The 26,949-nt window shown below is 52.2% G+C and overlaps 1 protein-coding gene across 3 annotated transcripts in view; it reads left to right on the top strand.

Moving 5' to 3' along the window:
* The window catches only part of Rcsd1 (RCSD domain containing 1), a 62,339-nt gene extending 35,765 nt beyond the window's left edge, over nucleotides 1-26,574 (top strand). For 2 of the 3 annotated variants that reach the window (XM_005398224.2, XM_013521437.1), the window contains 6 exons: nucleotides 8,041-8,142; nucleotides 9,533-9,622; nucleotides 14,154-14,225; nucleotides 17,506-17,709; nucleotides 19,936-20,610; nucleotides 26,180-26,574. In XM_005398224.2, coding sequence (XP_005398281.1) covers nucleotides 8,041-8,142; nucleotides 9,533-9,622; nucleotides 14,154-14,225; nucleotides 17,506-17,709; nucleotides 19,936-20,610; nucleotides 26,180-26,212 — 1,176 coding nt within the window. In that variant the 3' untranslated portion in view covers nucleotides 26,213-26,574. Of the gene's footprint in view, nucleotides 1-7,499; nucleotides 7,602-8,040; nucleotides 8,143-9,532; nucleotides 9,623-14,153; nucleotides 14,226-17,505; nucleotides 17,710-19,935; nucleotides 20,611-26,179 lie in introns of those variants that run through there. The other variant, XM_005398223.2, reaches the window with a different exon arrangement.
* Nucleotides 26,575-26,949: the final 375 nt, after the last annotated feature.

Genomic DNA, 26,949 nt, shown 5'->3' with positions numbered 1-26,949 from the left:
TTATTACTTGTTTGCTGCTCCACCTCCCGAAGCGGCCAGCCCTGTCCACTACCCCTGCCTGCTCTTCTCCCCTGCACCGCCTTTCTCACACACAGCATCGGCTCCCTGAGCAGATCCGGAGCCGTGGGAAGCCCAGCTTCGCGGATGGGCTATCCTCTGCAGAGACAAGATTGTGGTCAGCCCACCCTCTCGCAGCCGTCTGCTTCCCACACTGCGGCCTGAGGGCTGTTGCAGAGTAAATCTCAAGCTTTTGCTCTTTTGCATAAAACCCTGCAGTGATTTTGAGGCTCTTAGGACAGAGTGCCACCTTGGAGGGCCCTTTGCACCCTGCTGTGTTCCTTCCAGCCTCGTCTGGCCACTCAGGCCTGCATGAGAACCTGGGTCAGCCTTGGGTGCTCCCTGTCGTCCTGGACCCCGCCCTCCTTGAGGTCTCCATGTGCACAGCTCTTGCAGCAGGATGCTTGGTTCTCCACCTTGGTTGGAACCTCCTCCAGGAAGCTGATCCAGATGCCTCTGGCCGGTGCCTCTCACCCTGTCCCTCTGCAGTCAGCATCCTCAGCTCGCTCTCTCCCCAACCCTGTGCCCCTCCTTGCAGAGATGCTGCCCAGCGGGTCTCTCCCAGCATCTCTATCGGGTTAACCCGTGCTACCACACTCAGCACATGCACTACTCACACACCCACTTTCACTTGTTTAGTGTGCCTGGCGCACCTTCGCTGCCCCCCTGGATTTGCATCAATGGAGGCAGGGACACTGAGAACAGAGGCCGTGCTTGTAGATGCTTGGCTGGCTGTTTTAATCCCTGTGGCTGTGGTGACAGGTGATCTCCAGGTTAGTGGCTCATAGGATACAAATTTAACATCTAGTGTTTGGGAGGTCAAAGGCTTAGAGTAGGTCTTACTGCTCCAAAATCCAGATATTTTGAGGACTGTTTCTTCTTCTGAAGGCTGGTGGGGAGGAACTATCTCTGTGCCTTTTCTAGCTTGTTCAGCTGCCTGCATTTGTTGGCTTGTGGCCCCTTCCTCGATGTTCAAAGCCAGCAACAGTGGCCAAAACCTTACTGTCCTCACTCTGGCTCCAACTCTTCTGTTACCCCTTCCACTCTGAGGACCCTGTGATTACATGTGGCCCAGCCAAACAGTCCTCAATCCCATCTCTGTTTTGCTGCCTGTTTTCTTGCAGATTCACAGGTTCTGGTAATTCAGATGTGGACATCTTCTGGTGGTTCTTAATCCACCTACCATACCAACAGGCCATACTCTAAAGGCTTGCTTCCTTATCTCATTCCCCAGTAGTCCATGGGTCTGGAAGTGGGGGCCACCCTCACCCTGACTGTCCCTGAGTCCCCTCAGCCCATGTACTCCAACCCACTATGTCCCTAGAGCCCCACAACCATCCCACAGGAAAGGGGCACGGGGCTTACTGCCATCTCACAGGGGAGGGGGCTGAGGCTTCGAGAGCTGGTGTGACTTGACCGAAGTCACATGGGAAAGAGGCAGATCGGAGACTAAGCTCAGGATTTGGCTGGTGTCCTTCCCTGCCTTAGCCAGAAGGTGAGCACAGATTATAGCAGTGAGCACCTTCAGGAGGAGGATAAATGGAGGAGGGGGAAGAAAAAGGGGAGGAGGAGTGGGAGAACATATACCTCTGTTGAATAGTGCTGCCTCCGAAGAGGACCTACCTGCTCAAGGTCCCCAGAATGGATTGAAATATTCCTTGTGAGCACTATCTGCTTCTGAGTCCTCATTCTATTTTTTTTTTTAATTTTAAAGAGTAAAAGAAAGACAAATAACAATAGGGGGATTCACTGAATTACAGACAAAGTGGTAGGACATTATCAATGGTTGTTATTTTACCTATTGGTATCTTCAAGATAGTTTCTCAGGAAAACAAATAGACAAATAATAGTGAGTTACAGGCAAAAATGGCAGGAAATTATCAGTGATTGTTGTACTATAGCTTGGAATCTCCAAAGTGATCTCTAGGGAAAACAAATAGAGCTGTACATGAATGATCAGTCAAATAATCATTGGCTATTCTCAATGGTTGTTGTTGAAAACACATAGTAACAAACATACATCCATTTATGAAATAGCATAGGAGCAGTACAAACATTACAGAGTTATGGACAGATTGATAGGAAATCATCAGTGGCTGCTGCAATACATGTTGGCATCCTCAAAGTGGCTCCTCAGGAAAACCAAGATAAGCAAGAAAGATCTAACAAGTAAAGTAGTTACAGCCCAAGGGTTGTGAAAAATAGCAGATTACCTCCTCATCAGTGACTCCCCTCACTGAGGTGTGATGGCTGGAAGGAAGGCCAGGGCTGAAAAGAAGGACCGAGAGACCAGCACCAGTGTGAGTCCTCATTCTAAATCACAAAGCCTGTCACACCCCAGTTGCCCCAGTGAAAGGGTAGAGTGAGTGTCTTGTAGCACAGCCTCAGTACACAGTTCTGGCTGAGCATTTCTCATGTGCCAACAGGGCACTAGGGGTGTGAGCCCGGCACAGAGGAGTTCACAGTGAACTGACTGGCTGACTTCACCCCCTAAATATAACTTATCAGCTCCTCTGTGTAGGCTTCCTGGATTCACCCAGGCAGATTTTTTTAAAATATCTTAATAATGTAATTTCTTCAGTTTTTATTTTTAATCAGTACATACTCACATTACATAATGATTGCATTCCTTTGTGGGGAGCTCGTACATGCATGGGACACACCATAATTCTCTTTTTATTCCTGTTGTCTTTCTTCCCTTCCTCTCCCTCCATCTCTTGATCCTCTTCCCACTTAAACAAAATCTATCTCCCTACTTCTTACTGTCTATCTTTCATTTTGCTCTTTATATTTTGGGTTTCTCAAATAAAAGAAACCATTTAGGCTTGTGTGTCTGACCAGGTCTCAAGGCACATCCATTTTCCTGCAGATGACTCAGGCAGAGTCTTCTTTATGCAGAGTAGGCTGGTGCTTCACTGTCTGTAAACACCACATGCTTTGTCCGTTCATCTGTTGGCGGATGTATGGGCTGCTCCCAAGATTCAGCTAGTATGAGCTGTGCTGCTATAAACATGGCTATGTATACATCACTGTAATATTATGTCTTTAACTCTTTTGGGAAGATACTTAGAAAGGAAGAGCTAAGTCGAATAGAATTTCTATTTTCAGTTGAGGAATCTCCATACTGTATTCCATAGTGGCTGCACTAGTTTACACTCCCCTCAACAATGTAGAAGGGTTCCTTTTCCCCCACAGCCTCCCCAGCATTTGTTATTATTTGATTTCTTGATGATAGCCATTCTTTCTGGAGTGAGATGCAGTCTCACTGTTTAATTTGCACCACTCTGATGGCCAGTGGTGCTGATTATTTCTTCATGTATTTATGGGCTATTTGTACTTCTGTGAAGTGTCTGTTCACTTCAGTCACCCATTTTTTTATTGGGTCTTTTATTTTTGGGGTCAAATTTTTTTGAGTTCTTTATATGTTTAGATATTAGTCCTCTGTCAAGGCATAGCTGGCAATTTTTTTTTTTTTTTGCATTCTGTAGGTTGTCTCTTCAATCTGTTAGTTGTTTCCTTTGATGTGCAGAAGCTTTTTACTTTGATGTGATTTCATTTGTTGATTCTTGGTGTTATTTCCTCTGCTAGTGGGGTTCTGATCAGAAAGTCTTTACCTACACCTATGTCTTCAAGAGCTCTACTTATTTTATCTTCCAGCAGAGTTAAGAGTGTCTGTTTCAGCATTTAAATCTTTGATCCATTTTATACATGGTGAGATACATTGATCTAGGGTCAGTCTTCTGCATGTAAATAGACAACTTCCCCACCAATAGCTGAATGTGCTCAACGCAGGCAGGTTTAAGTGCCCCTCATCCACATTTCCATTCCCTTTCGCCATGATACTTCTAAGTCTGCCTTTCAGCTCAGTGAGAAGCTCCTTGGGCTCCAGGACTATGAACGCTTGTATTTCTATTCCCACATCTAACCAGTGTCTGCACATAGACAGGACTCATTCAGAATCTTGCTGGGACCCTGACCTTATTAGTCTACTTCCTACTGTCCATGAGAGACAGCTATGCAGCCTCCAAAAGCCAAGACACATGTTTGCATATTGGATTGGCACAGGGAGCGATGAATATTAATAACGAGGAAACAGGCTCAGCAAGGTCGTGTTAGCGTTCTGTCACTGTAACCAACACCTGAGATAAACTGAAAAGGAAGAAAGGTTTATTTTGGTGCACAGTTTCAGAGACTTCACTCCATGGTCGATTGGCATGCAGCTTTGGGCCGGTGGCAGCACAGTGTGTCAGGGTAGGGGCACATGGCCGGGGACGCCCGTTCACCTCAGAGCAGCTGGGATGCAAAAGGAGGAGGAGCCACAGTTCCATTATCCCCTCCAAGGGTACCCCCCCAGGCTGGGGTCAAGCCTTCGACCCATGAGTCTTGGGGGATATTTAAAGCCAAAGTCTAGCAGAGTTTCTCATCCGGCGGACTTCAGGGGCAAGACTGCAGCCCAGATCTGACTTAGAGGTGTGGCTGTGACATCTTGCTTCTGTACATGCCTAACCCATCGCACTCAAATGATTTCCTTCTTTGTGTTGGGGCAAGAGTTCCCAGGTTTCATAAAGAAATGTCACCCACATCATCCCTGAAATCATGACACGGGTCCTATCACTATAAAGATGTTGAGAATGAACATAGCCCCCCTCATTTGTCTGTTATCTACTGTGTTACCCCGACATTCAACTAGACACTAACCCTGACTGTGTCCTCGTCCCTAAACCCAGCCACTCATGCCGAGGGACCCTCCAGGCCCCAGAGGCTCTGCAGTGCACTGATGCTAAAACCTCAGAAGTGGAGAAGGCTGTGCCCTGTCAGAGGGGCCTCCGGGCAGCAGTATCAAGTCCTGGGGGTGACGGGGCCCCTCAGCCACACCTGTGGGCCCTTTGGTTAATGGGTGTGTTGAGGGGCTTTTACTGTAGGAGCGGGCCACAGAGACCTCGGATCTGCCGTGTTCACACCCTTAGATCCTTGGGACTCTTTTGACCTTGGGTGAAATGTTTGTTCAGTATACTCATTTCTGTGCATTTGCTGTGTCTGCTTTCTATTGTTCTTCCCTTCCACCTACCCTCGCTGTTACAAAGGGCCATCCCTGTTACCATGGTGCATTCGGCAGCGCCCACAGACACTCAAGGAAGGATGAATGCATGGAGGGCACAGCATTTATATACAAAATTCAGGGTTAGGGGCTGGGGATTTAGCTCAGCGGCACAGTGCCTGCCTGGCAAGCACAAGGTCATGAGTTCGATCCCTGGTACCAGAAGAAAAGCAAACAAAAAAACCAGTGGAACAAAATTCAGGGTTTCCTACCCTCCCTGACTTTCACCAGAGAAATGCCCTGGCCCCAGCCTATCCCATTTGCAGTCCACATGAATCTGGGGTCAGGCCTCCCCTGGGGAAAACAGAGGTGCCTTGCACCTTTGTGGAGAGAACAGGAGGTGACGTGGAGCTCAACCCATGAGCTCGTCTCTTCCTCAGTCTATATTCCTGTGCTTTGGTCCAGTCCGGACTCCAGCTACCTTCTCCAACTCAGACTCAGTTTGGGTTCCAGACTCAGGAGTGTGTGCAGTTCCCTCTGCTGTGCCTTCTCTGTGGTGTCTAAGACACATCTCAGCTTTCATGACCTGGGCCTCTGCAGCAAGCCCTCCCCCGCCCAGGAGGAAATGCCCGGGCAGACCTCAAGGGGCGCCTGCAGTCCTCCATGTCCCAAACCCCGTGCATCCACAGTTCCCAGCACGCGTGCCTCTGGATCCTGCTTACACACACACACCGCTGCATGACAAATCTGCTGCACACCACTGTCACCTTTCAGCTGGGCCACGACTGGCACATCCCTCCCAGAAGCCCTCAAGTAGTGTCCCTTCCACTTAGAAGAAAGCACAGCTGTTTTCCATGGTACGCCCCCCCCCCATGGGACAGGGAAGCACAAGCATCCCAGCAAGGCACACTGAGGCACTGATCAGTCGGCAGTGACGTGTCTTCAGCACCTTTGCTGAGAGGGTCCATCGGCTTGGACGGTGCTAAGAACCCGTCATGACTGTCCAAGACCCTTTCCAGGTGTGGAGGATGAAGGAAGTGCGCATCCCCATCCCTCTGAGGCTCTAGGTCCCTTGGCCTGTTCCTGGAGCCTCCCTTTTGGTCAAGAGCTAGGACTGCTCAGCACCATGTAGACCTTGGCTGGGGAGTAGGGTGCGGGCAGCAGGGCTTCAAGGTTCTCAGAGAAAGTCCCAGAGGAATGGGGAGAGGTTACTTTCTCTTGGCCCATGGGAGTGGTCTCGGGCCCACAGCCAAGCTGGCATGGTTGCCAGGAAGACTAGGGAAGAAAGCACTGGGCCCTGGAAGGTGGACAGAGGCCAGCAATCGAGGACATGGGGAGATGAGTCCACCAGGATTTAAAATGCGGAAGCCACCAGGCCTTGCAGGGCTCGGGCTGCAGCTGGGTGTGGCCTGCAGGGCTGAGGTAGGGGCTCGGGTTCAGGGTCAGAACAGCTGCCGGGCCCCAGCCAGGGCAGACGGTTGGGTGAGACGAGAGGAGGAAACCAGGCTCAACTGAGAGCATTCAACAGCTCAGACCCTGTGCTAAGTACTTCACGACCAAAGAAAGACCCCGTAATGCTGGGGAGGTGCTGGCTCTCAGCAGAGCCTGGAGGAGGCGAGGACAGATAGATGGGCGCCGCTTCCCAAGACTGCCTCAAGCTGCTAGAGCCTGGGCTACGAGCACGTCCCTCCCCAGACCAGGTTCTCCCTTTGCACCTGTGCGACCCAGTGGCTGATGCTGATTTCCAGATGTGCACAGAGCTTTGCACTTTCCGGAGCCCTTTCACAAGTCCTGCCCCGTAAGGGAGGCAGTTCCTGGGTTGTGGAGTGTTGTCAGGTGCTTCCCGGTCTGTCCTCTTTGGCACCATCTGGTGACACGAGTGAAATTATTTGCCCTCTCTGGGATTCGGTATGCTCAGCAGGCTGCAGACAAGATCAGTTAGTTTTCTGCAGCCTAGGACAGCAAGTGTCAGGCTCGGGGCAGTAGTGAAGGGATTGTCTGGGTTTAAACAAGCCCTGGAGGCTGTGAACAGTAAAGAATAACCTATTCCCTGGGCTCCAGGAAAACAAGCTGCTGTAGCATCATCATTCCTACCACCCAGCTTTTTTTTTTTTTTTTTTTTTTTTTTTTTTGCTGGAGACAGGGTCTTGCTATGTAGTTCAGGCTGGCCTTCAACTCACTATGTAGCCCAGCCTTGGCTCAAACTCACGGCAATCCTCCTGCCTCAGCCTTCTAAATGCTGGGATTACATGCATGCGCCACCATGCCGGGCTCCTGTTCTATTTTTAACTGGAATGTCTCTCTCTGTACCAGAGATGGGCCCTGGGGACGCTGAAGTGGAGCGCACTGTCAGCAAGACCCAAGCAATAAATAGCAGAGGGCAGAGGCTGATCCATTACGAGGGCACCCAGCTGGACAGATGGACAAACCCATCGGCCCAGTGTCTCTGCCAAGAGTGGCGCCGGTCACCACGCACAGCCTGACACCTGTGCAGGGTTCCAGGAGGGTGCGGTGGGGGTCATGGCAGGTGTTAGGGTCCAACCAGTGGGGCTGGGTGACCCTTCCCAGACTAACACTGGTCTGGGCGGGGCGCTGCGGGGAAATCTGGCCCCTTGAGACCCCTGTGCATCCCCACGTAAACTCAGTTTTTGGTACTCAGGCCGGGATGGGTTGGACTTGAATGACAGTGGCTACGGGAACTAGGGGCCCAGGTCAGAATGTCTAGGGCCGATGCTTCTTTCCTACCTCTCGACAGGCCAGCCTGAGGTGGGATCAACTTCCAGTATGTGGGGGGGACCCCAAAAGCCCACTGTGAAGTGCTCTAAAGTACCTCATGGTCAGGGCGTTCTTGCTTCGGCCACAAAACAAGTTCCCTTCTCAGCCCCCGTCCTGACCCTTGGAAGAGCTGAGGTGCTGTTAACCTCTGCTTCCCCTTGGTTTGCCAGGAGAGACCTGCAGAGCCCAACACCGGCGTGGACAGCTCGGCATCCCCGTCGGTGGCTCAGCTGGCCGGGCAGTTTCGAGAGCAGGCAGCTGCGGCCAAGGAGGTGAGGCTGGAGGTGGAGGCACCGCTCCTGCGGGGCTGCAGCAAGGGCAGGTCTGGCTGGGGAGCAGGAGGGAGGAGGCTTGGGAGCGACCAGATTAGGGAAAGAAGCCACAGAGCGTCCCCTGAATGTGAGGAATGTCCACTAGCCGTGCTGTGAGCCCTTCCTCACCAGAGGAGCTGACACCACTAGCCAGGGGGACAGGGAGCGGGGCAGGGAGCAGCAAGGCAGCGACAGGGAAGCGAGTGTGGATTTGCTGTTGTCTTGACCCTCCACACTAAAAGCCTGGACGGCTCAGGGGAAAGGAGTCCGCAAAAGTCCCCAGACCTGGCTCCGGCCCAGTAGTTAGGACTCAGGAGCAGGGGAGGCTGGGAAGGTTCCGAACTGAGACTCTTGGAGGGAAGCACACTGCAGTGGGAAAGCAGAGATCAGGAAGGCTGCTACGAGGATCCTGCTGAAGAAGACAGCATGAAGCTGGGCATGGGGCATGTCTGTAATCCCAGACTCTAGGAGGCTGAGGCAGGAGGGTCACAAGTTCAAGCCCAGCCTGAGCAATATAATGATTTAGGAAGACCATGTCCCTCAGTTCAAAAGCCGTGGATTCAGGGCTGGGGATTTAGCTCAGCAGCACAGTGCCTGCCTGGCAAGCACAAAGTCGTGAGTTCAATTCTGGGTACTGGAAAAAAACCAAAAACCAAAAAAAAAAAAAAAAAAAAAGAAAAACCCTAGAACTATTCCCTGATGCAAAGAAATAAATGAAGAAAAGAAGAGGGGAGGGGAAGGAGAGAAAGGAAAAGAATAAGAGAGAGAGAAAGAAAGACTGTAGGAGGGACCTCGTTATAATGTGGGAGATTGGGACTGCGCTTTCTCATAGTGTGAGGCGCTCCTTACAATGAGGTGAGAAAAGCCATCCCAAGATGAAAGGGGGGTCTCTCATGGCCTGGGGGGTGGGACGAGGGCAAATGAGGGCTACCTTCTCTTGTTTTGTTTTTTTGTTTTGTTTCGGTACCGGGAATTGAACTCATGACCTTGCACTTGCCAGGCAGGCGCTGTGCCGCTGAGCTAAATCCCCAGCCCCTACCTTCCCTTTTTAGGTGCACTGTTTGCCACTTTTGTCTTCTCAACCGAGGAATCAGATCCCTCATTTTTAGACTTTACAGGCCTGTCCTAAAGGACAGAGGAGCCGGCTTTGATCCAGGCACTGGCACTGCTTAAAGCTAGATGCAGATGTCACTGTGAGAGCTGATTCAGGCTGAGTCCCAAGCAAGCGAGAGCAGGACCGGAGAGGGGGGCTGAAGTCAAGGGCAGCGGCCCTGGGCTCACCACCTTCCTCTTCCTGCCTGTTGCCTGATCATCTATCTCTCTCTCTCTCTGTCTGTCGCTCTCCCTCTAGACACCAGCCATTAAACCAAGCAGAAGGAAACCGCCCTGCTCCCTCCCGCTGTTCCCCCCCAAGGTAGACCTGGGTCAGAACGGTGAGGAGGTAAGTACTCCCCTTCGGGACCCTGGTGGGTTTTCTTCTAGGAAGAGGCCCCCAAATCACACCTTTAGGCTTTGAAGTGATGCAGGGGATGTCTCCACTTCAGATTCAAGGATGAGTCCTGGGGATTGAACCAGGACCTTTGCAATGAGCTGCATCCTCAGCCTTCTTTTATTCTGAGACAGGGACTGTCTTCCACACTTAAATCGACCAGCCTGAGCTTGAACTTTTCAATCCTCTTGCTTCAGCCTCCCAGAGTGCTGAGATCACCACGCCCACCCGGTTTGACTCTGTCTCCTTAATGCTTCCCATCCGCTTTACTTTGGAATCTAGGTTTCTCCCTAATCTTTCCTGCTGAGCCTCACTTAGGAGCCTCCTTCATGATCTGGTCAAAGACTGAAAGATTTTTGAAGCCTGAGCATTGAAACAAAAAGAACATGATTCCCACATGCCACTTTTTTCATGATTCCCACCCCATTCAGGCATTAGAAAAGTTACGTTATTTTCCCAGGGCTCATGGGGATGATCTGAGAATAATGTGTGCAGAAGGCCCTTGGACAAGGGCAGAGTTATAACTTGAGAGAATCACAGGGCTCCTCAGGTCCTGGGAAAGCCTGGCTATTGTGTTAGACCCTTGGAAGAAAACCAGAGCGCACAGGCGGCTCACTGCCCTGGGATATAAATAGCCAGCGCTGCCAACATAATAGAGGCGCTGGCAGCACAGATCCTAGCCAGTAATAGATTCCAGCCTGCACACCCACCCACCCACCCTCCGTATCTAACTGCAGCTGCAGCGGTCGCTCTGCACCCTCTGTCGCATAACCCGCCCCGTGGTCCCGGCCGCGCCCTGTTGTGGCTGCGCAGGTCCCCCGCCCAGTGTGGGGGGCCAACCCCAAATCCAGCACTGAGGCACAGGGAGTCGGTTCCCGGATCCCGCTTCAGCCATGTTTTTGTTTCTGCCCTTCTTTGTGGGGGAGCAGCACCCTGACAGCCCGAGTCCTCCTGCATGAGCTTGGACAAGCCCCTCGCTCCCTCCGTGTTCTCGTCCTCAGTGAAACAGTTGAAGTACACGTGGCTTTCAAGCCTTTTTCTCAGCTCCTAAGCAGAAGCCTCTCAGGAAAACTGGGAACTCACGGCCACATCTGACTCAGTGGCGGTGGGGTCGGGTCTGCTCGGAGAACCCCCACCTACCTCCCCCAACAAAGGTCTCACTCCAGAATGAGAACCCTGAGGGGGCCCGTTGGGCTGAGGTCTTGCTGGGTCTCTTCCGGTGCTGGCGTTATGACTCTTGGCTTCATGGGGTTACCAGGCAGTGCTACAACAACAACTGCTCTTTACAGAGGCTCGACTTCCCCTCGCGATCTTCCCCTCAGCCTTGTCTGGGAGGCTGTGGCCGCCTGAGGGTGTCCCCTGATAACCCGTAGCCCAGAGAAGCCACTGCCCCGCACTGACTATGGTTCTGTGTTTACAAAAGGAGGACAAGCGCCAGGGCCCCTGGCCGGGGTGGGACTCACTGGAGCAAAGCAGAGGGGCTCAGCCTGGCAGGGACTTGGAGAAGGGGCTGTGTGGGATCCGCATAGAGCTTTCCTCCCTCACCACCTCCTCCAAGGGCCGGATGAGGAGAAAGGGAGAGTTTCCAAGGGGTGATCAGAAAGTACAGTGAATGCTTAATTTTTTTTTTCCTTTGGTCTTTTTGTAAGTCAGGGTCTTGTTATGCAGTTCAGGCTGGCCTTGAGCTCACTTTGTAGCCCAGGCTGGCCTCAACTCGCAACAATCCTCCTGCCTCAGCCTCCTGAGTGCTGGGACGATAGGCGCCACCATGCCCCGCTGAATGCTTAATTTAAAAAAAATTATTACAGTAAAAGACAGATTACCATGAATTGCCCTCAAAAGACTCGCCCTTGCTTCCAATATGTTTATCTCCTCCTTCTTCCCACTTTTGAAGCCTGTCTGAAAGACCTCTTGCCTGAGTCTCTTTATGAGGCGTGACCAAAAATACCATGCACACTGCTGAGTGCCATCCAAGGGAAAGGGAAGCTCATAAAACATTACAGCGTGTCGTCATCCACCTTATTCACCAGATCTGCCGCTGTGCGACTTCTGGTTCTGACCCCAAAGTCTAACTGACCGTGAAAGGTAAACGTTTTGAATCAGTTCAGGACATAAAGGCAGCCACAACAGTGCAGCTAAAGGCGCTCATGAGAGGATGTCCAGAACTGCTTCAGAAAGGGGCAAGAAGCGTGGGACAAGTGCTCTCCAAGCAGGCGGGAGTGCTTTGAGGAGAATTCATGACAATGTGTCTTTTACTATAATAATTTTTTTACATTTTTAAATACACACCCTATTTTTGGATCATGTCTCACAGACTGAGAACTTCCTGCCGAGCATGACAGGCTGTTTGTACAGGAAGGACTCTACCTCCAGGCAGGGAGGGGTGGTGTCAGGCCAGGCCTTGGCCCCTGATTCACAGGCAGTGCCGGGAGGGCTGCTCTCCTTCTTGATCCTTGCCCCTCCCTATGGTTGGTCCTGAGACAGTGTGGTTCCAGCCCCCCTATACGATGCAGAAAGAGCTGACCAGAGGCCCCTCCTGCGGGCCAGGTGACCAACACTTAGCCTTACTAGGAAACCCAGCTCGAGGGATGTTTAAAGCAGCTGAAAAGGGCTGAAAAACACCCCCATGTGAAAGATCAGGCCCACAGCCTCTAAACATAATAAGACGTTATTGGACGGCATGTAAACGTATCTCTACATTCATGCAAAGGGCTGTGAAGCTCTTTTTCTCCACGGATTTTGTTAGCCCCAGCAGGTGCCTGAAGCCCTTGGTTAAACTAGTCGGGAAATGCTGCCACCTGCTGTCGACCCTGGGAACTGCATGTGCAGTTGTGTAGGGATTCCACTTCTAGTTCGAATTACTAGGGGTTGTTTGACACCTCCGCTGGGTCCCCAGTACCGCCCTGTGGTTTAGGAGCGTTTGCATTGTGGTTTGTTGAATTTCCACTGCCTTCAAAATAAAGTGGTCAGTTGAGAAAGAGTTCACAGCATTACTTAAAAGGAGTTTTGTCAACAAGGTTGTTGCTGCAGTTTGATTTTTGCTGCGGTATCTTCAAAAATACCCGTCCATGTGAAGTTCTACCATGACGCACAGACACAAGGACCACTCCGTGGGGCTGGGAGCTCTTTGTCCTCACCATGGACAAACAGCTCCTTGAAGGACCGCTGCAGGGATGGAAGGGATGAAGGGGGCCACATCACAGGAGGCAGCAGGGGTCTTTCAGCATCGCATCCCTCCCACTGCATGTCGGTGAAGTGTCTGAGGCCAGGGGCATCTGAGCAGCTCTGGTCAAAGCCACAGTGTGAAGGGGCTGGGTCTCCTGTGTCCCAGCCAGTGGCTGCCTCGGCTCTCCCTTGGCACTGGGCTTTAACCGCGTCACCAGATCAGTGGAGTCAATCTCCCTCGTTCCATCACTGAAATGCAATCATCTTACTCAATACTCAGAATATCCCCAAGAGACCAGCATGACTCTTTGGTTCAGGTACAGCAGTACACAGAAGGAAGGGCAGATAATACACGTTGGTCCCACACTATAGGAAGAACCCCTTCTGGGTCTTGGCCTCTCCCCGACATGAAACTCACTCCCTTATTCTTCACCCTCACCATCAAGTCATCCATCCTATCACTGTCATTGTCCCCACATAGCTGTGGACATCTGACATAAAACAAAGAGTCAGTCTTCTGACCACTACCAGAGAGCAGAGACTAAATCATCTTCATCCTCATGCAACCAGCCCGATGGTGGGCGTGTGGTAGATGTTTAATCCACATGCCTGCTTAATTAAAATAAATGCTCAGTGTTTTAAAAATAATAATTTACCAAAACATGCCACTGTTGGAATTTTCCAAAGTACCATTAGTCCAGTGGAGGAATTTCAGTAATACCTCTGTTAGATTTCATTCCTGGTCCATTCTTGCTTTTGCTTTTTTTTTTTTTTTTTTTTTAAAGTCAGGGTCTTGGTTTTTAATTCAGGCTGGCCTTGAACTCACTGTGTAGCCCAAGCTGGCCTCCAACTCACAGTGATCCTCCTGCCTCAGCCTCCCAAGTGCTGGGATAACAAGCGTGTGCCACCACGCCCAGCTCTTGGTTTGTTTGTGACAAACGGAATGGATGATTGCTTTGCCTGTTTTTGGAATTCCCTCCAATGGTTGATTCACCTTGTTGAAGGTTACAAGGCAAAGACCTTTCTCCCCACAGAAAAAATTTCCTTCAAAATGACAGCAAAGTCATTCTTCCTAGGCTGGGGGACCTTGTGTGTCATGGATGGCTGCCTCGACTTCTTGCTCATAGAGTCAAGTGGTCTTGCTTGTAGTGAGATGAGGGAGGGACCGAAGGGGAGCCAGCCTCACACAGGCCTGTGAGGTAAAGGGGCCAGGAAACAGTGGTGACCGACATCTCCTGACTGGGGCTGCTGGGCTCCAGCTACAAGCCCCCTCCCTTCCCCTGTTCATTTGATCTGTTTTGATCTGTTTTCTCTGTAGAAAGTGTCTTCCAATGCCAGCCACCCTCCCAAAATCAAGGTGAAGAGCTCGCCCCTGATTGAGAAGCTCCAGGTAAGGACAAGACGCACTGCCATGGCTCTTTTGACGCAGCTGGCCTCTTCCTCACAGCATGCAGGCCTTTGGAGGGAGGCCTTTGGGACTCCCAGGACTCGTGCCCAAGGTCACCTATAGTTAGCCCGTAGGGACCAGTTAGTGACCAGGTTGCCCAGAGGATGAGGCTCTCACAGCACTCCCCTGGGGCAAAGTAACCCAAGGACTGCATGGAGCCGTGCGCAGGTGGTCAGCACCTCATGGTATGTGACAGGATGCCTCCAAGGGCTCATGGGAGCAGTATACTGTGATGGAACGGAACACCCAGCAATAGCCAAGCCCTCTCCCCACAGGCCTGAGTGTAGCACAGATCACTTCAGCCTTACACATACAGGGCCAAAATGCAGCAGCTACATGGTGTGATGCCGGGGTCAAATTCCTCTTTTGGAGAACATTGCACCTGGCCTTGCCACCGGCTCGTGAACGGTGCTCACGGAGGGGCTGGCTCCCTGGGGGTGGCTGGGATGCAGGTGGCTCTGCCCCTGAACTCCCGATCTTGTTGGGGAGACAAGATTTTCCTATCTGCTGGGCATAGTGGTGCATACTTATAATCCCAGCACTGGGGAGGCTGAGGCAGGAGGATCGCCTGCAAGTTCAAGGCCAGCCTGGGCTACACAGTGAGTTAAGACCAGCCTGAACTACATAGTGAGACCCTGTCTCAAAAAAAATAATATATATATATATATATATATATATATATTCATATCTGGCACAACAAAAGATGCCTAGGAGAGTGAACAGCAGCAATCTCAATTGTGTTTCATGAGCCCACACGCCAGATCCAGTTTGGGGCTTCTCAGCCTCGGCACAACTGGGGGGCTCTCTTGCAAGATAGTTAGCAGCACCCCTGGTCCTACCCCAGCAGCACTTGCAGGTGAGCTGTGACTGGGAAGAAAGTGTCTTCTAACGTTGGCAAATGCCCCCTGGGAGCAAAACGACCCCTTCCCACCTGAGGTGAGAAGCAACAGAGAGTCCGGGCAGAGGGCAGCAGAGCGGGAGGAGACGCGAGCAGCCCGCGTGGGTCCTGAATGCAGGGACCGGGCTGCGAGGAGCTGCAAAGGTGCTCCGGCCACGGGGACAGTGTGACACGAAGGGACGCACAGAGGGGGCGGGCACAAACCTGGAGCCTGGGCTGGGCCCTGACTGCTCCCCAGCTTCTGCCCAGCAGCCAGGAGAAGGAGCAAGGCTGCCCTGCACTGCCAGGTCCCACCAGCCCCAGCGAAGGACACGGGCTCATCCTCTTGTTCTGAGACACCAGCGGGACTCAAGACAAAGAGCCGTAGGCACCACACTTCCCGGCTGTGGGGAGCTCGAGGCCGGTTCCCAGCATGGCTTGGGGCTAAGGAAGACATCTCTGCCCCTTCTAGGCTGGGCACTCTGCAGGGCGCCCCCTGAAATGGAAATTCCTACTGCAGGAAGGGGTTGCTGCCACCCTAGGAAGTACCGGGCTCCCAGGTACACATGGGGATCCCGCACAAGGGGCCAGACCTCAGCGTCCCTCCCAGCAGCCGGCCGAGGGGTGCAGCTCTGTCTCCCTTCAGCAGAGTTCCCACATGCTGCACTCATTTCCTTTCCCGGTCATTTATGAGGCTTTTTGGGGAATGCAGCAAGTTGACAATAAGGTTTGGATGTCTAGTTATTGAATGTCAGCAGTAGTATAGGAAAGTAGCTGAATCTCGCAGGAACATGAGCCTTACTTTGTTGGAAAAGGACTAAGAAAGGCACACTCTGCTGAGATTTTCTTCTAAATACTCTATTGAATGAGTTATACACTATGAGTCTTCCCGAGTTCGAAGTCTGATTTTTCTGCTAACCAGCAAGATCCATTTTATTTGCAAGTAGTTGTCTAGAGGGAATTTCTGTGCTTGCCATTTCGCAGGAAGGGGGCCCTCCTTTAACACACAGTAAAGCCCTCTGAACCTGGGGTCCAGGCCTCCTCTGTAACCATCACTTTGTTTGGTCTCATAGTGTTGCTTCTTTTACATTTTCTGTATTTAATTCTTTCCTCGACTCAGTCGCGAATGCCTTCCTAAACATGTGTAACACTTTGCGGTCTGCACACCCCACCTTCGTGAAGAGGGGTCCTCCCAGGGCAGAAGGGAGCAGAGAGGAAGAAGAGGGGGTGTATGAGCCAAGCAGGGTCAGGGGACAGTAAGTAGGGATCCACCAGAAAAGACTCAGGCTAAGAATCCAAGACTCCGAAAGGCTGTTGGACTTGCTAAAGGTTATACAGCAGCAGGTAAATGAAAGATCCACTATTCGGAGTCCAGTTTGCTGGTGTGGAGAATCCAAGGACTGAGGCGCACACCATTTGCCATCTGAGTTCCGACCCTTCTCGGTGAGACCTCACTGCTGTCTCTGGTGGCGCCACTGATCCGGAGGCCCCGCGGTGTGGGGATTTGGAAATGGTACAAGGGGAGAACAGGCGCCCCCGGATGGTGCCAGGGAGGACCCAGGGTGCTCGAGCACCACCCCCATGACTGCCTTCTTCCCACCAGGGGCGGATTCAGTAGCATCACCTCCTCCCCTGCCATACCCAAGACCCCCTGCAGCCTTTGTTACCTACGTGACTCACTGCTGGTGACCCCAAGGTCTCACCTGCTGCACTGGGCTGCCCCAGGGGTGGCCCACACTGTGGTCTGTTTTCACATCACCTCCTGGACGGTGTGATGTCCACTCCTCGTCTGTCTCCCAAATGACATCTGCTCCCAGTGGGCTGGAGGGAGCAGACCCGGCGTGGGTCTCAGGCGGCCTCCCTCGTCCCCACCCTGACCCCTGCAATCAGAACAAAACTGAGTGTGGTGCTGAGGCTTGAGCCCAAGGCCTTGCACTGAGCTGTATCCCCAGCCCTCTTTAAATTTTTTATTCTGAGACAGGGTCTTGCTAAATTGCTAAGTCACCCAGGCTGGGCTCAAACTTGGGCTCTTCCTGCCTCGGCCTCCCAGACGGCTGGGATTACAGGAGGGCACCACTGTGCCCGGCTCCTGGCATCGTGGTTGGATGCACATCGGTGCTTGTGAGCACTCTGGTTGGCAGCCGTGGCAAACCAAGGGCAGGGGTGGACAGAGCAGGCAGTGCTCGAGGAGCAGGGTGTGATGTGAGTGGGTGATTGGTTGGAAGAGACCAGAAAACCTCGGTGAACTAATCGCAAGCAGTTCTGAGCCCAGGTAACCAACAAGCCAGGGTAGAGATGAGTCCTTCTCCCCATCCCTGTTTGAAATTCCTCTCCTCTTCACAACAGGCCAATCTGACTTTTGATCCAGCGGCTCTTCTACCTGGAGCCTCACCCAAGAGTCCTGGCCTCAAGGCCCTCGTGTCGCCGTTTCACAGCCCTCCATCCACCCCCAGCAGCCCTGGCGTGCGGTCACGGCCCAGCGAGGCAGAGGAGGTACCTGTCAGCTTCGACCAGCCCCCGGAAGGGAGTCACCTGCCCTGCTATAACAAGGTACACCTGCCCGGAGCGCAGGGGCGTGCTTCCAGGCTGGGAAGGTGGGGGGACAACCCTGAATCCCTCTCCTCTTGTCCTGGAGCAAGGAGGACACATTTGACAACAAAGTCGAGCTGACCTTTCCAGGAGTGAGATCTCTTGTCTCCCTTGTAACTCCTGACTGAGGTCACCTCTCCACTCAGCTTGCCTCACGCATGCTTGCCCTGTCATTGCATCATCCCCCTGACAGGCAAGCTGAGGGGCCCCAGTCCTCCATCCTTTGTGGAGGGAGGGCAGGAACTGGTCCCAGCTGCACATATGGGGAAGGTCAGAAGCTGAGAACAAAACTAAAGGCCAGTGAAGGTGGCCAGGGTCTCTAGGACTCCGAAACATCTGGTTCTGCCCTTATGTGAATGGTCCAAAGTGACTCGCTATGGGTCCCACCATTCTGTAGTCAGAGAATGCACAAACTGTCCTTGGCCAGATGCATCTCGTGTCTGTGGTGCTGCCCTGACCCTTTGTGTGTGCTCTCTTCAGATCCCTTTGTGTGCTCTTCAGGGAGCAAGTTCAGTCCAGTGCTGGCTGAGCACGTGGCCAGCAACATGGGACAGAGCCAGGCAGGGGCTGCATGGATGGGGGTCTGTTTCCAGGGAATGCTACCCACATATGGCTTTGGAATGAAGGATGGAGAAGTCAGATCTTCCAAGCCAGTCAGGAAATCCATCTAGCAAAGAGGTCACAGATGTCAAAAAGGTGGAGCCAAGGGAGTGACTGGTAGCCAACAGGTCAGAGGGCAGGCTTGATCCTGCTGGCTGGGGGAAGGTGGAGGCCCTCCATCGCAGGGTGGCAGAGCCCCCTGGAAGCAGACAGGAGCCTGCAGAGAGCTGGTCTTTCCTGCAGGTGCTTGGGAGGAGCAGGGCTGCGGCCTGGTCATCATCGCAGGGCTTCAGCCTTCCAGCAGCAGCTCTCTGCCGGCCTTTGGGGCGGGGGCCCTGACCCTGCAAACCTCGGAGGTGGAAGTAGGCTTGGCAGATATCCAGCAGTCGGTCGGTGGGACAAGAATGACAGGAATGGCCAGAGGGTGCCTCGCTTGAGTCAAGCACAGCGTCCAATAAGAACGTTTCCATGATTCTTTTGACTGAGTCTGAGACCACAGGCCTCCACACAAGGATCGTCTCCAGGCAGCTCTGCTGGGGGCTCCTAAGATCTAGCTTCAGACTCTGCTGTCCTCACAGTGGCAGCTTTGTGGGGAGGAAGCTGGCCACCGGCTGTCCAGCTCAACACACAGAGGCTCCATGCCAGGGCCAGGCATGCCAGGCCCATCCCCCTTCCCTGGTGTGTTCACCTATGTCTTCCATCAGTTTCAAAATGTTAAAGCATGAGTCTTACAAAATAGAGGTAGGTTTTATTCAACATGTCAACTTATGAGGACACCTAGAAGTTGGTAAAGCACCCTCAAAGAGCATTTGAAAAACTGGTTATTCATTGGCAACTTTTTTTTTTTTTTTTTTTTTTGGTGTCAGGAATTGAACTCAGGACCTTGCACTTGCCAGGCAGGCACTGTAGTGCTGAGCTATATCCCCAGCTCACAGGCAACTTTTTAAAAAATGTTCCAACAACCACTGATAATTTCCTACTACTTTTCCGTAATTCGGTAAGCCCCCCTATTACTATGTTATCCTTCTTTTACTCTTTAAAATAATAGTAATAAAAAAAACTGTTCCAATAAAATTGCTAAGCTAAACTAGGGCGGTGGTGCGTATCTATAATCCCAGCACTCTGTGGGGTGGAGGCAGGAGGATCTCAAGTTCCACTCCAAAATCTTAAAAACTTAAAATACATGGGGGATGTAATGGTATGAAGGCCCTGACCTCAATCCCTAGTGCCAAAAACAGAAAATGCTAAATTGGACACTGAACCAGTTAGTTTTACAGGGCAATAAAAATCACTTTTTCTTGTTTCTGTGGGTGGGGTACCGGGAATTCAACTCAGGACCTCGCACTTGCCAGGCAGGTGCTGCGCTGCGCTGCTGAGCTGTATCCTTGGCCAAAGGAGACAAAAAGCCTGCCTGTAACTTCACACCCCCGCGGGCTCTAACTTATAACCCACCGCAGACGACGGTGCATCCTCCTAGGAGATGGTGACCTTGGCTGCGCCTCTGGGAGGCTGGAGACTTGAGCGGCTGCGGTCCTCCTCTTGTCTTCTGACAGACTGTGGCTAACTGTCCCTCACATCTCCTTCCAGGTGCGGACGAGGGGTTCCATCAAAAGGCGCCCCCCCTCCAGGAGGTTCCGAAGGTCTCAGTCAGACTGTGGGGACCTTGGAGATTTTGGGGCCACCGAGTCATCTCAGGAGAACGGTGCCAGGGAAAACGGGGATGAGGTGTTCCCACCCAAGAGCGACACCCTGGGCTCCCCGCCATCCCGTGGGCGTGCGCTGGGAAGCGGGGTGCTGGCGGGCAAGCCCCCTCTGAGGAGGACGTCGAGCTGCGTGGAGAGGCAGGAGGACAGGGCCAGATGGAGCTCGGAAGAGGTCAGCCGGAGCCCAGCACAAGAGGGGACCCCCGAGCCACCCCAGACCTCCAGCCCGGCGGAGGAGGCCGGGGATGCGCATGCGCACCCCGCAGAGGACAAGGCTGCCGGAGAGGAAGCAGAGCTGGGGAGGTCTGCAGAGGCAAAGCGGGGAGACGAAGAGGGCAGTCCCAGCCGGAAGAGCCAAGATACGAAGGTGGAGGCGGGGACCCAGGTGGAGGAGACCCCCGAGACTCCTCCCGCAGGCGTAGAAGGCAGCAGCGTCCCCATGAAGGAGGAAGGCGAGGAAAAGCAAGCGCCGGGGGAAGCTCAAAGCTGCAGCCCCAAGACCAGCCGTGCCACACTGGAGCCCAGCAGTGACATCCAGAGCGGGCCAGCTCTCCTCAGGGTAGGTGGCCAGGCTTGTGCACGCAGGGGCGGCCGTGCGAGCCACCTCGAGCTTTTGCCGTGTGCTTTTGCCGTGTACCCTCCTCAGTCCAGGGTAAATCAGTTCACCGTGCGGAAGCAAAGACACCAGGTTCTGCTTCATGCCGTCTGCAAGGGGACAGGCTGTGGCCGGTGGCCGAGGACGAGGACAGAGAGGGCAGTGTGTTGGTGCTGTGCCCAGCTTCTCGCTGACAGGGCTCTGGGAGAGAGATTGGCACAGCTCGGTCACTGGCCCGGCAGCATCCACCAGAGTCGCCGGTGTGATGAAGGTGGCACTGGAGCTGGGCCGTAGGAAGGAGCATAGCGTGACTTCCAGGCATTTATCAGCTGCGCAGGAAGAGGGAGGTTCCCCCGCCCTGTCCTGCTGTCAGGGCCCACCCCGGCGGGGCCTCCCTCCCACTGTCTGTGCTGTGGGTGCCGAACCAGCCGAGGACCTGGAAGTTCCCCAAGAGCAACTCAGCACCAGGCTGGCTTTGCTCAGCGGCAGAACACTCACCTAGCATGTGTGAAGCCCTAGGTTTGATCCTTACCACTGCAAAAAGAAACAGAAAAACTCAGGGTCCCACCTCCTACCCCCAGCCCTGATGACCTCATCAGCTTGTCACCCCCCAAGCTGTTTCTTTTCCCTTTCTGTTAATTTGGTCACCCATTCACTTACCCACTGCTGGCCTCCTGGACCAGCAGCCTCTTACCTGGCCCGCTGGATGAGTAGGTAGATAAACTTTTTCCTTTATACTTGTGTTGTTGTTTGTGGTGCTGGGAATTAAACCCAGGGCCTTTACACTGAGCTACATCCCCAGCCCTTTTTAAAAATGTTTTAATTTGAGACAGGGACTTGCTAAGTCAATAAATATCCCAGGCTGGGCTCTAACCTCCTGCCTCAGTCTCCCAGAGGGCTGGGACTACAGGTGTGTACCACAGTGTTGGGCTGGCTGATTTATTCTTTGCTGAAATTACCCAACTTTCTTGTTAGAGTTGCCTTTTAGAGTACCACAAACTTGGAGGCTTAAAACAACCAAGATTATAAACAGGTTGGCTTGCTGTGGGGGTTCTGAAGGGGGAGGCTTTCCTCTCCTGGGGGCACCGTGTGCCAGCCCTGAAAGCCTGCCTCCTCCGCCAGCCTGTCTTTGCACAGCCCTTCCCATGCCTGTGTCTCAGGGCTGCTGTCTCTTGTCTGATCAGGTACTGTCGTTGGATGTAGGGCCCCAAATCCAGAAGTATCTTGTTACTGGATCCTAATACAGCCAGACACCCCACTCTCACTTCTTGGTCCCCAGTTCTTTGTGCACTTGATAAAGACACCTAGGCCTTGCAGAAGTCTAGGCATAATTCACTGTAGAGACAGAGGAAGTTACACCATCAAGCGAGAAGGCAGGCAGTGCTGTGAAGGCATCAAAAATGAGCACAAGTTTGATTTATTTCTATGTGCCCAGAGTTACTCTTGGCGTCTTATGACACTAATTATGACAGCTAATTATGACACTTATCAACATCTTATTTGGAAGTTACTTTGAAATTACGAAATACTTTCCTGTCCCTTTTGTTCGTTGGTTGTTTGGTCGGTCTCACTATGCCGTTCAGGCTGGCTTTGAACTCATTATGTAGCCCAGGCTAACCTCAAACTCATAGTGATTCTCCTGCCTCAGCCTCCCAAATGCTGGGATTACAAGCATGCATCAGCACACCAAGCTTCCTGTCCCCTTTTTTTTTTTTTTTTTTTTTTTGCCTATTTGGTCTTTTTCGGGACAGGGTCTTGCTATGCAGTTCAGGCTGGCCTTGAGCTCACTTTATAGCTGTTCAGGCTGGTCGTGAACTTGCACTGATCCTCCTGCCTCAGCCTCCCAAGTGTTGGGATTTCAGGCATACACCGCCACGCCCAGCATTCCAGTCCCTTTTAGATGGGCAGTGTTTCCTGAGGAGCTTGAATCATGTAAGGAACTTACGAAAGAGAATTTGAAAAGATAAATTCTTCTTTTGTTTTGTTTTGTTTTGTTTTGTTTTTGAGACAGGGTCTCGCTATGTAGTCCAGGCTGGCCTTGAACTTACTATGCAGCCCAGGCTGGCCCTGCACTCACAGCAGTCCTCTTGCCTCAGCCTCCCAAGTGTTGGGATTATAGGCATGCACCGCCATGCCCAGCATTCCAGTCCCTTTTAAATGGGCAATGTTTCCTGAGAAGCTTGAATCATGTAAGGAACTTATGAAAGAGAATTTGAAAAGATAAATTCTTCTTTTGTTTTGTTTTGTTTTGTTTTGTTTTGTTTTTGAGACAGGGTTTCACAATGTAGTCTAGGCTGGCCTTGAACTCATAGCAATCCTCTTGCCTCAGCCTCCCAAGTGCTAGGAAAATTCTTGATTTAAACCAGGTCCCAGCCCAACGTCGGAGGGTCTTAAAGAACAGTTCCTTTCCTGATATCGCTGGGCAGTGGGCCATGGCAACCAGGAATGCTGTGTGCCTTGTTGTGGGGTCAGATGACCAGGCAGCCAGGTGTCAGACATGCCAGGCACAGTGTGACACCTTAAGATGCCGTTGTGCTCCATGGGATCACTTTAGGTCCGAGGCCTAAGGAATGACTTATAAATGTGTTAGACATTGAAATCTTTCTTTGCTTAACTTTTGCAACACAGGCTGTCACCCCACCCCCTTGTCCTGCTAACGTCTAATTACTTACACTTACCGAACAATCTCATCTTGAGATTCTTCATTACATCTACAAAGACCCCATTCCCAGACAAGGTCATAACACTAGGGAGCAGGGATGGGACCGGACACACCTGTCTCTCCCTGACTGCAGCCTCCCTGTGCTCCAGCTTGGCTGATGTTCTTGTTTTTCAAACACACCAGGCTCATTCCCACCTCTGAGCTCCATCCTTCCACGCCTCCTGATCCAGCCCATGCCTCGGTCTCAGCCACTCTGTTCCCCAAGCCTCTGGTCTAGAGAGGAAGAAACCAGCCCCGCAAGAGAGCTCTGGAGGTGTCCGGGTCACAGAGCTCAGGCAGTGCTGACAGATGGGGGAATGCTGCAGTCAGCAGTCAGTTCTCACCGGGCTCCTCCGCCCAGGCACTGCGGGAAGTTCATCTGCAAGGGGCGTTGCCTTCGGTCTTCTTTTGTTCCGCTCAAAGCTGGGCACCATTAGAATCAAACTACCCGGGCACTAGTGCCCAAGGACTCGCCAGTAAGAGGGTTTGCCCTGCCCCAGATGTGGCAGTGGCCAGAATTCTCACCGCCTGACCCCCTCCCTGTCTTGTGCCCTGATCGGTAGAAATAAGTTGATCAGATAAGCTAGTTATGGTCACACTCATGCAGTCAGCATTTAACCCGTGCCCATTTTCCCTTCCACCACAGTCAAAGAGGAAGAAAGGCAGAAACAAGTACAACCAGATATAGTGGTAGAATCAGTAGGATTCTCCTCCAGGGCTGCTTTGTGAACACAAAGGAGGAGGCCAGGTTCTTCAAAGAAGGCAGGGGACCATTCCCTGATTATGCCAAACGCACCAGATAGAAGAAAGCACTTCGTTTCTTCTGGACACGAGGGTGCATACCTGTAACCCAGCACTCTGCAAGGCTGCGGCAGGAGGATCAAAAGTTCAACACCAGCTCGGGCAATTTAGCAACTTAGGGAGAGCCTATCTCAAATTTAAAAACTAAAAAAAAAAAAGGCCGGGGATGTGTTCAGTGTTAAGACCCTGAGTTCAGTTCCCAGCCTTAGGAATTTCAGACCACCCAGGCCCGCACTTTTGATGAGGACGGGTAGCCCTGGGAAGAGGGCATAAAGTCAGCTGCAACTCTGCCACTTAAAATGAATTTAACACCTGTTTTTCAAACACTCATTATGTGTCCAGTCCTGGGGGGCAGGGACTCCCCAGTTCGCAAACACCCACACACAGGCGGTCCAGATGTTGTGACGTCACCGCTGGACTTTGATGTCCCAACAGGAAGTGCCAGCTTTTCTAACTGCCTGGTTCAACTGCTTTTCCAAGTCATTCTCTCTGCTTTTGCAACATTTGGTTTGACCTTCCTTTTGCCCTCCACCCACCTCCAAGCATTTGCTTTGCCTTTTCCTTCCTTCCCCGCCAGGGGAACTGCGCACTGGCACAGCGTGTTCATGGCTGTTCTCCCTTTTCCGTTCCCCCCGGGGGCACTCTGGTCTGCAGCCGCACCTCCACTCTCTGGCCATTCACTGCCGGTCCGAGCCCCCTCTCTTCCTCTCCCTTCCCAGCACCTCCACGATGCCAGCGCTGGCCTTTCTCTCTGATCTCTGTGATCATAACTCATTCCCAGCAGAATTCTTTATCTCTACCCTGCACATCAGCACCTAATGCATCTTCCTAAAAGTGCCATCTCTGGCCAGGTGGCACCCTGATGCACGCTTCTTATCCTATCCCTAGGGAGGCTGAGGCAGAAGGACTGCCATTTGAGTCTGAGGTCAGCCTGGGCTACATAGAAAGTTCAAAACTAGCTTGCATGATGGAGCGAGTCTCTATCTCAGAAGCAAACACATTAAAAAAAAAAAAAAAAAACCCATCTCAGTTGTCTGCTCTTCTACCCTAAACTTGTTGCTGTCTACCTACTAAGCTTTGCCAGGGGCCTGAACCTTTCCTGTCCCCACAGTGGGGCCGAGGACTCCACCCACCATCCCATGCTGGGACCTCCCAGCTCTCACTGTCCCTTCCCCAAAACCTACCCTGCCACCTGCTATGGCTCCCGCCCCGCGTGGGCTCAGCCCTCCCTGCCGCCGCATCTCTGCCTTCTCCCAGCCCTTTGCTGCCTACCCCCAGGACAAACAGCCCCAGCTCCCTGCACACCTGCTTAGGCTCAGGATGGTCCACACCTCACACAGTGGGCACTTCCCTAAGCGGCTGTGTTCCTCAACTCAGTACTGACAGAGACAGGGCCAGAGCTTCAGCGCCGCTCCTGGCAAAGGATACCTCCGAGTAGATGGCAAACAAATAGCCACTTTCCTGTCCCTTCACTCACGTATCAGTCTTTATTTTTTGCAGTGCTGGGAATCAAACACAGGGCTGTGTGCATGGCGAGCAGGTGCTCTACCACTGAGCTACGCACCTACCCGGAAATCTTACTTTCACCTTTGCCTGTTCTTTCGCCACATTTTATGTTGCCAGAGAATCTTGAGCAGTGTTTTAGGTAGACAAAGTTGAGTGGCAGTGAGAGGACAGGGCAGTGGGACAGAGGAAGCCAGGCATCAAAGGAGGAGCAGTAGTGGCCTCGTAGGTGAGGCCAGAGCTCTGGTCCCTGGGTTTGAGTCCTGACTCCTACACTTACTAGCTGTGTGACTTAAGGAAGCCTCTTCCCCTCTCTGCACCTTGGGTGTCTCACCTCTAACACAGAGTTAATAGAGGAGCCTAACTCGTACCGCTTTTGTGAGGCTTGAATGAGGTGATGTGTGTAAAAATTTATGTCAGGCATGTAATGTTATTCTCACTGTCATTCCTGCTGTTCTTCCAGAACGTGAGCCAAGTGCCAGGATTTCTCCCCGCTTCCTAACTCATTCTTTCCTCTCCTGTTCCCAGGATGAGCCCCCGGTCCGGGATACTAAAATGTGAAGCAGAGCTCACGGTGCCCTAGTGACGAAGCTGCCGGAGACGTCTCTTTGGAAGTGGCAGAGGTTATAGGAGCAGAAGCAGCTCCTATAATCACTTCAGTATTAGCCTGTGGCCCAGGGTTTCCAAGTGAATATTCTGCACAGGCAGAGGTTGGATATTTAAAACAGTAAACCATGGTGACACCTCACCTGGGATCCCGGCCGGCCTGGGGACCCTGGGACATTCCCCATGCTTTGGCTGCCGGCCTCCTCACTCGGCTCCAGTGAAGTTTATCAGATGTCGCCTGTGTAAAGTTACAGCCTTTTTATTGTTCTGAAATGTTTACGGTTCTCAAATATCAGTAAAAATTAATTCTAAATGAACGGAAACAAAAGTAGCCTTGCTGAAAAATACAAGCAAAAGACCTTAAGTTCTATCGAGACCCTAGAGACAGCCTGGCACCTTGCTCCAAATAGGAATTGCACAATTGATTTTGAAAACATTGGGCTAGAAGAGATAATTGAACTTAAAGAGAAATGTGTAAGCCAGAGGTGGTGGCGCATGCCTGTAATCCCAGAACTCAGGGAGGCTGAGCCAGGAGGGTTGCAAGTCTAACCTCAACCTGGGCAATTTAGGAACTTAGTGAGACCCTGTCTCAAAATAAACAATAAAAAAGCGCTGGAGACGTAGCTCAGTGCAAGGCCCTGAGTTCAATTCCCAGTACCATGGAGTGTGTCAGTTCTACTCACAGGGCCCTT

This window comes from Chinchilla lanigera, unplaced genomic scaffold, assembly GCF_000276665.1.
Source record: "Chinchilla lanigera isolate Chin_1 unplaced genomic scaffold, ChiLan1.0 scaffold00061, whole genome shotgun sequence".
Lineage (NCBI taxonomy): Eukaryota > Metazoa > Chordata > Mammalia > Rodentia > Chinchillidae > Chinchilla > Chinchilla lanigera.
The sequence above is the reverse complement of the archived record's forward strand: the minus strand, read 5'-3'. Positions and strand labels throughout refer to the sequence as shown.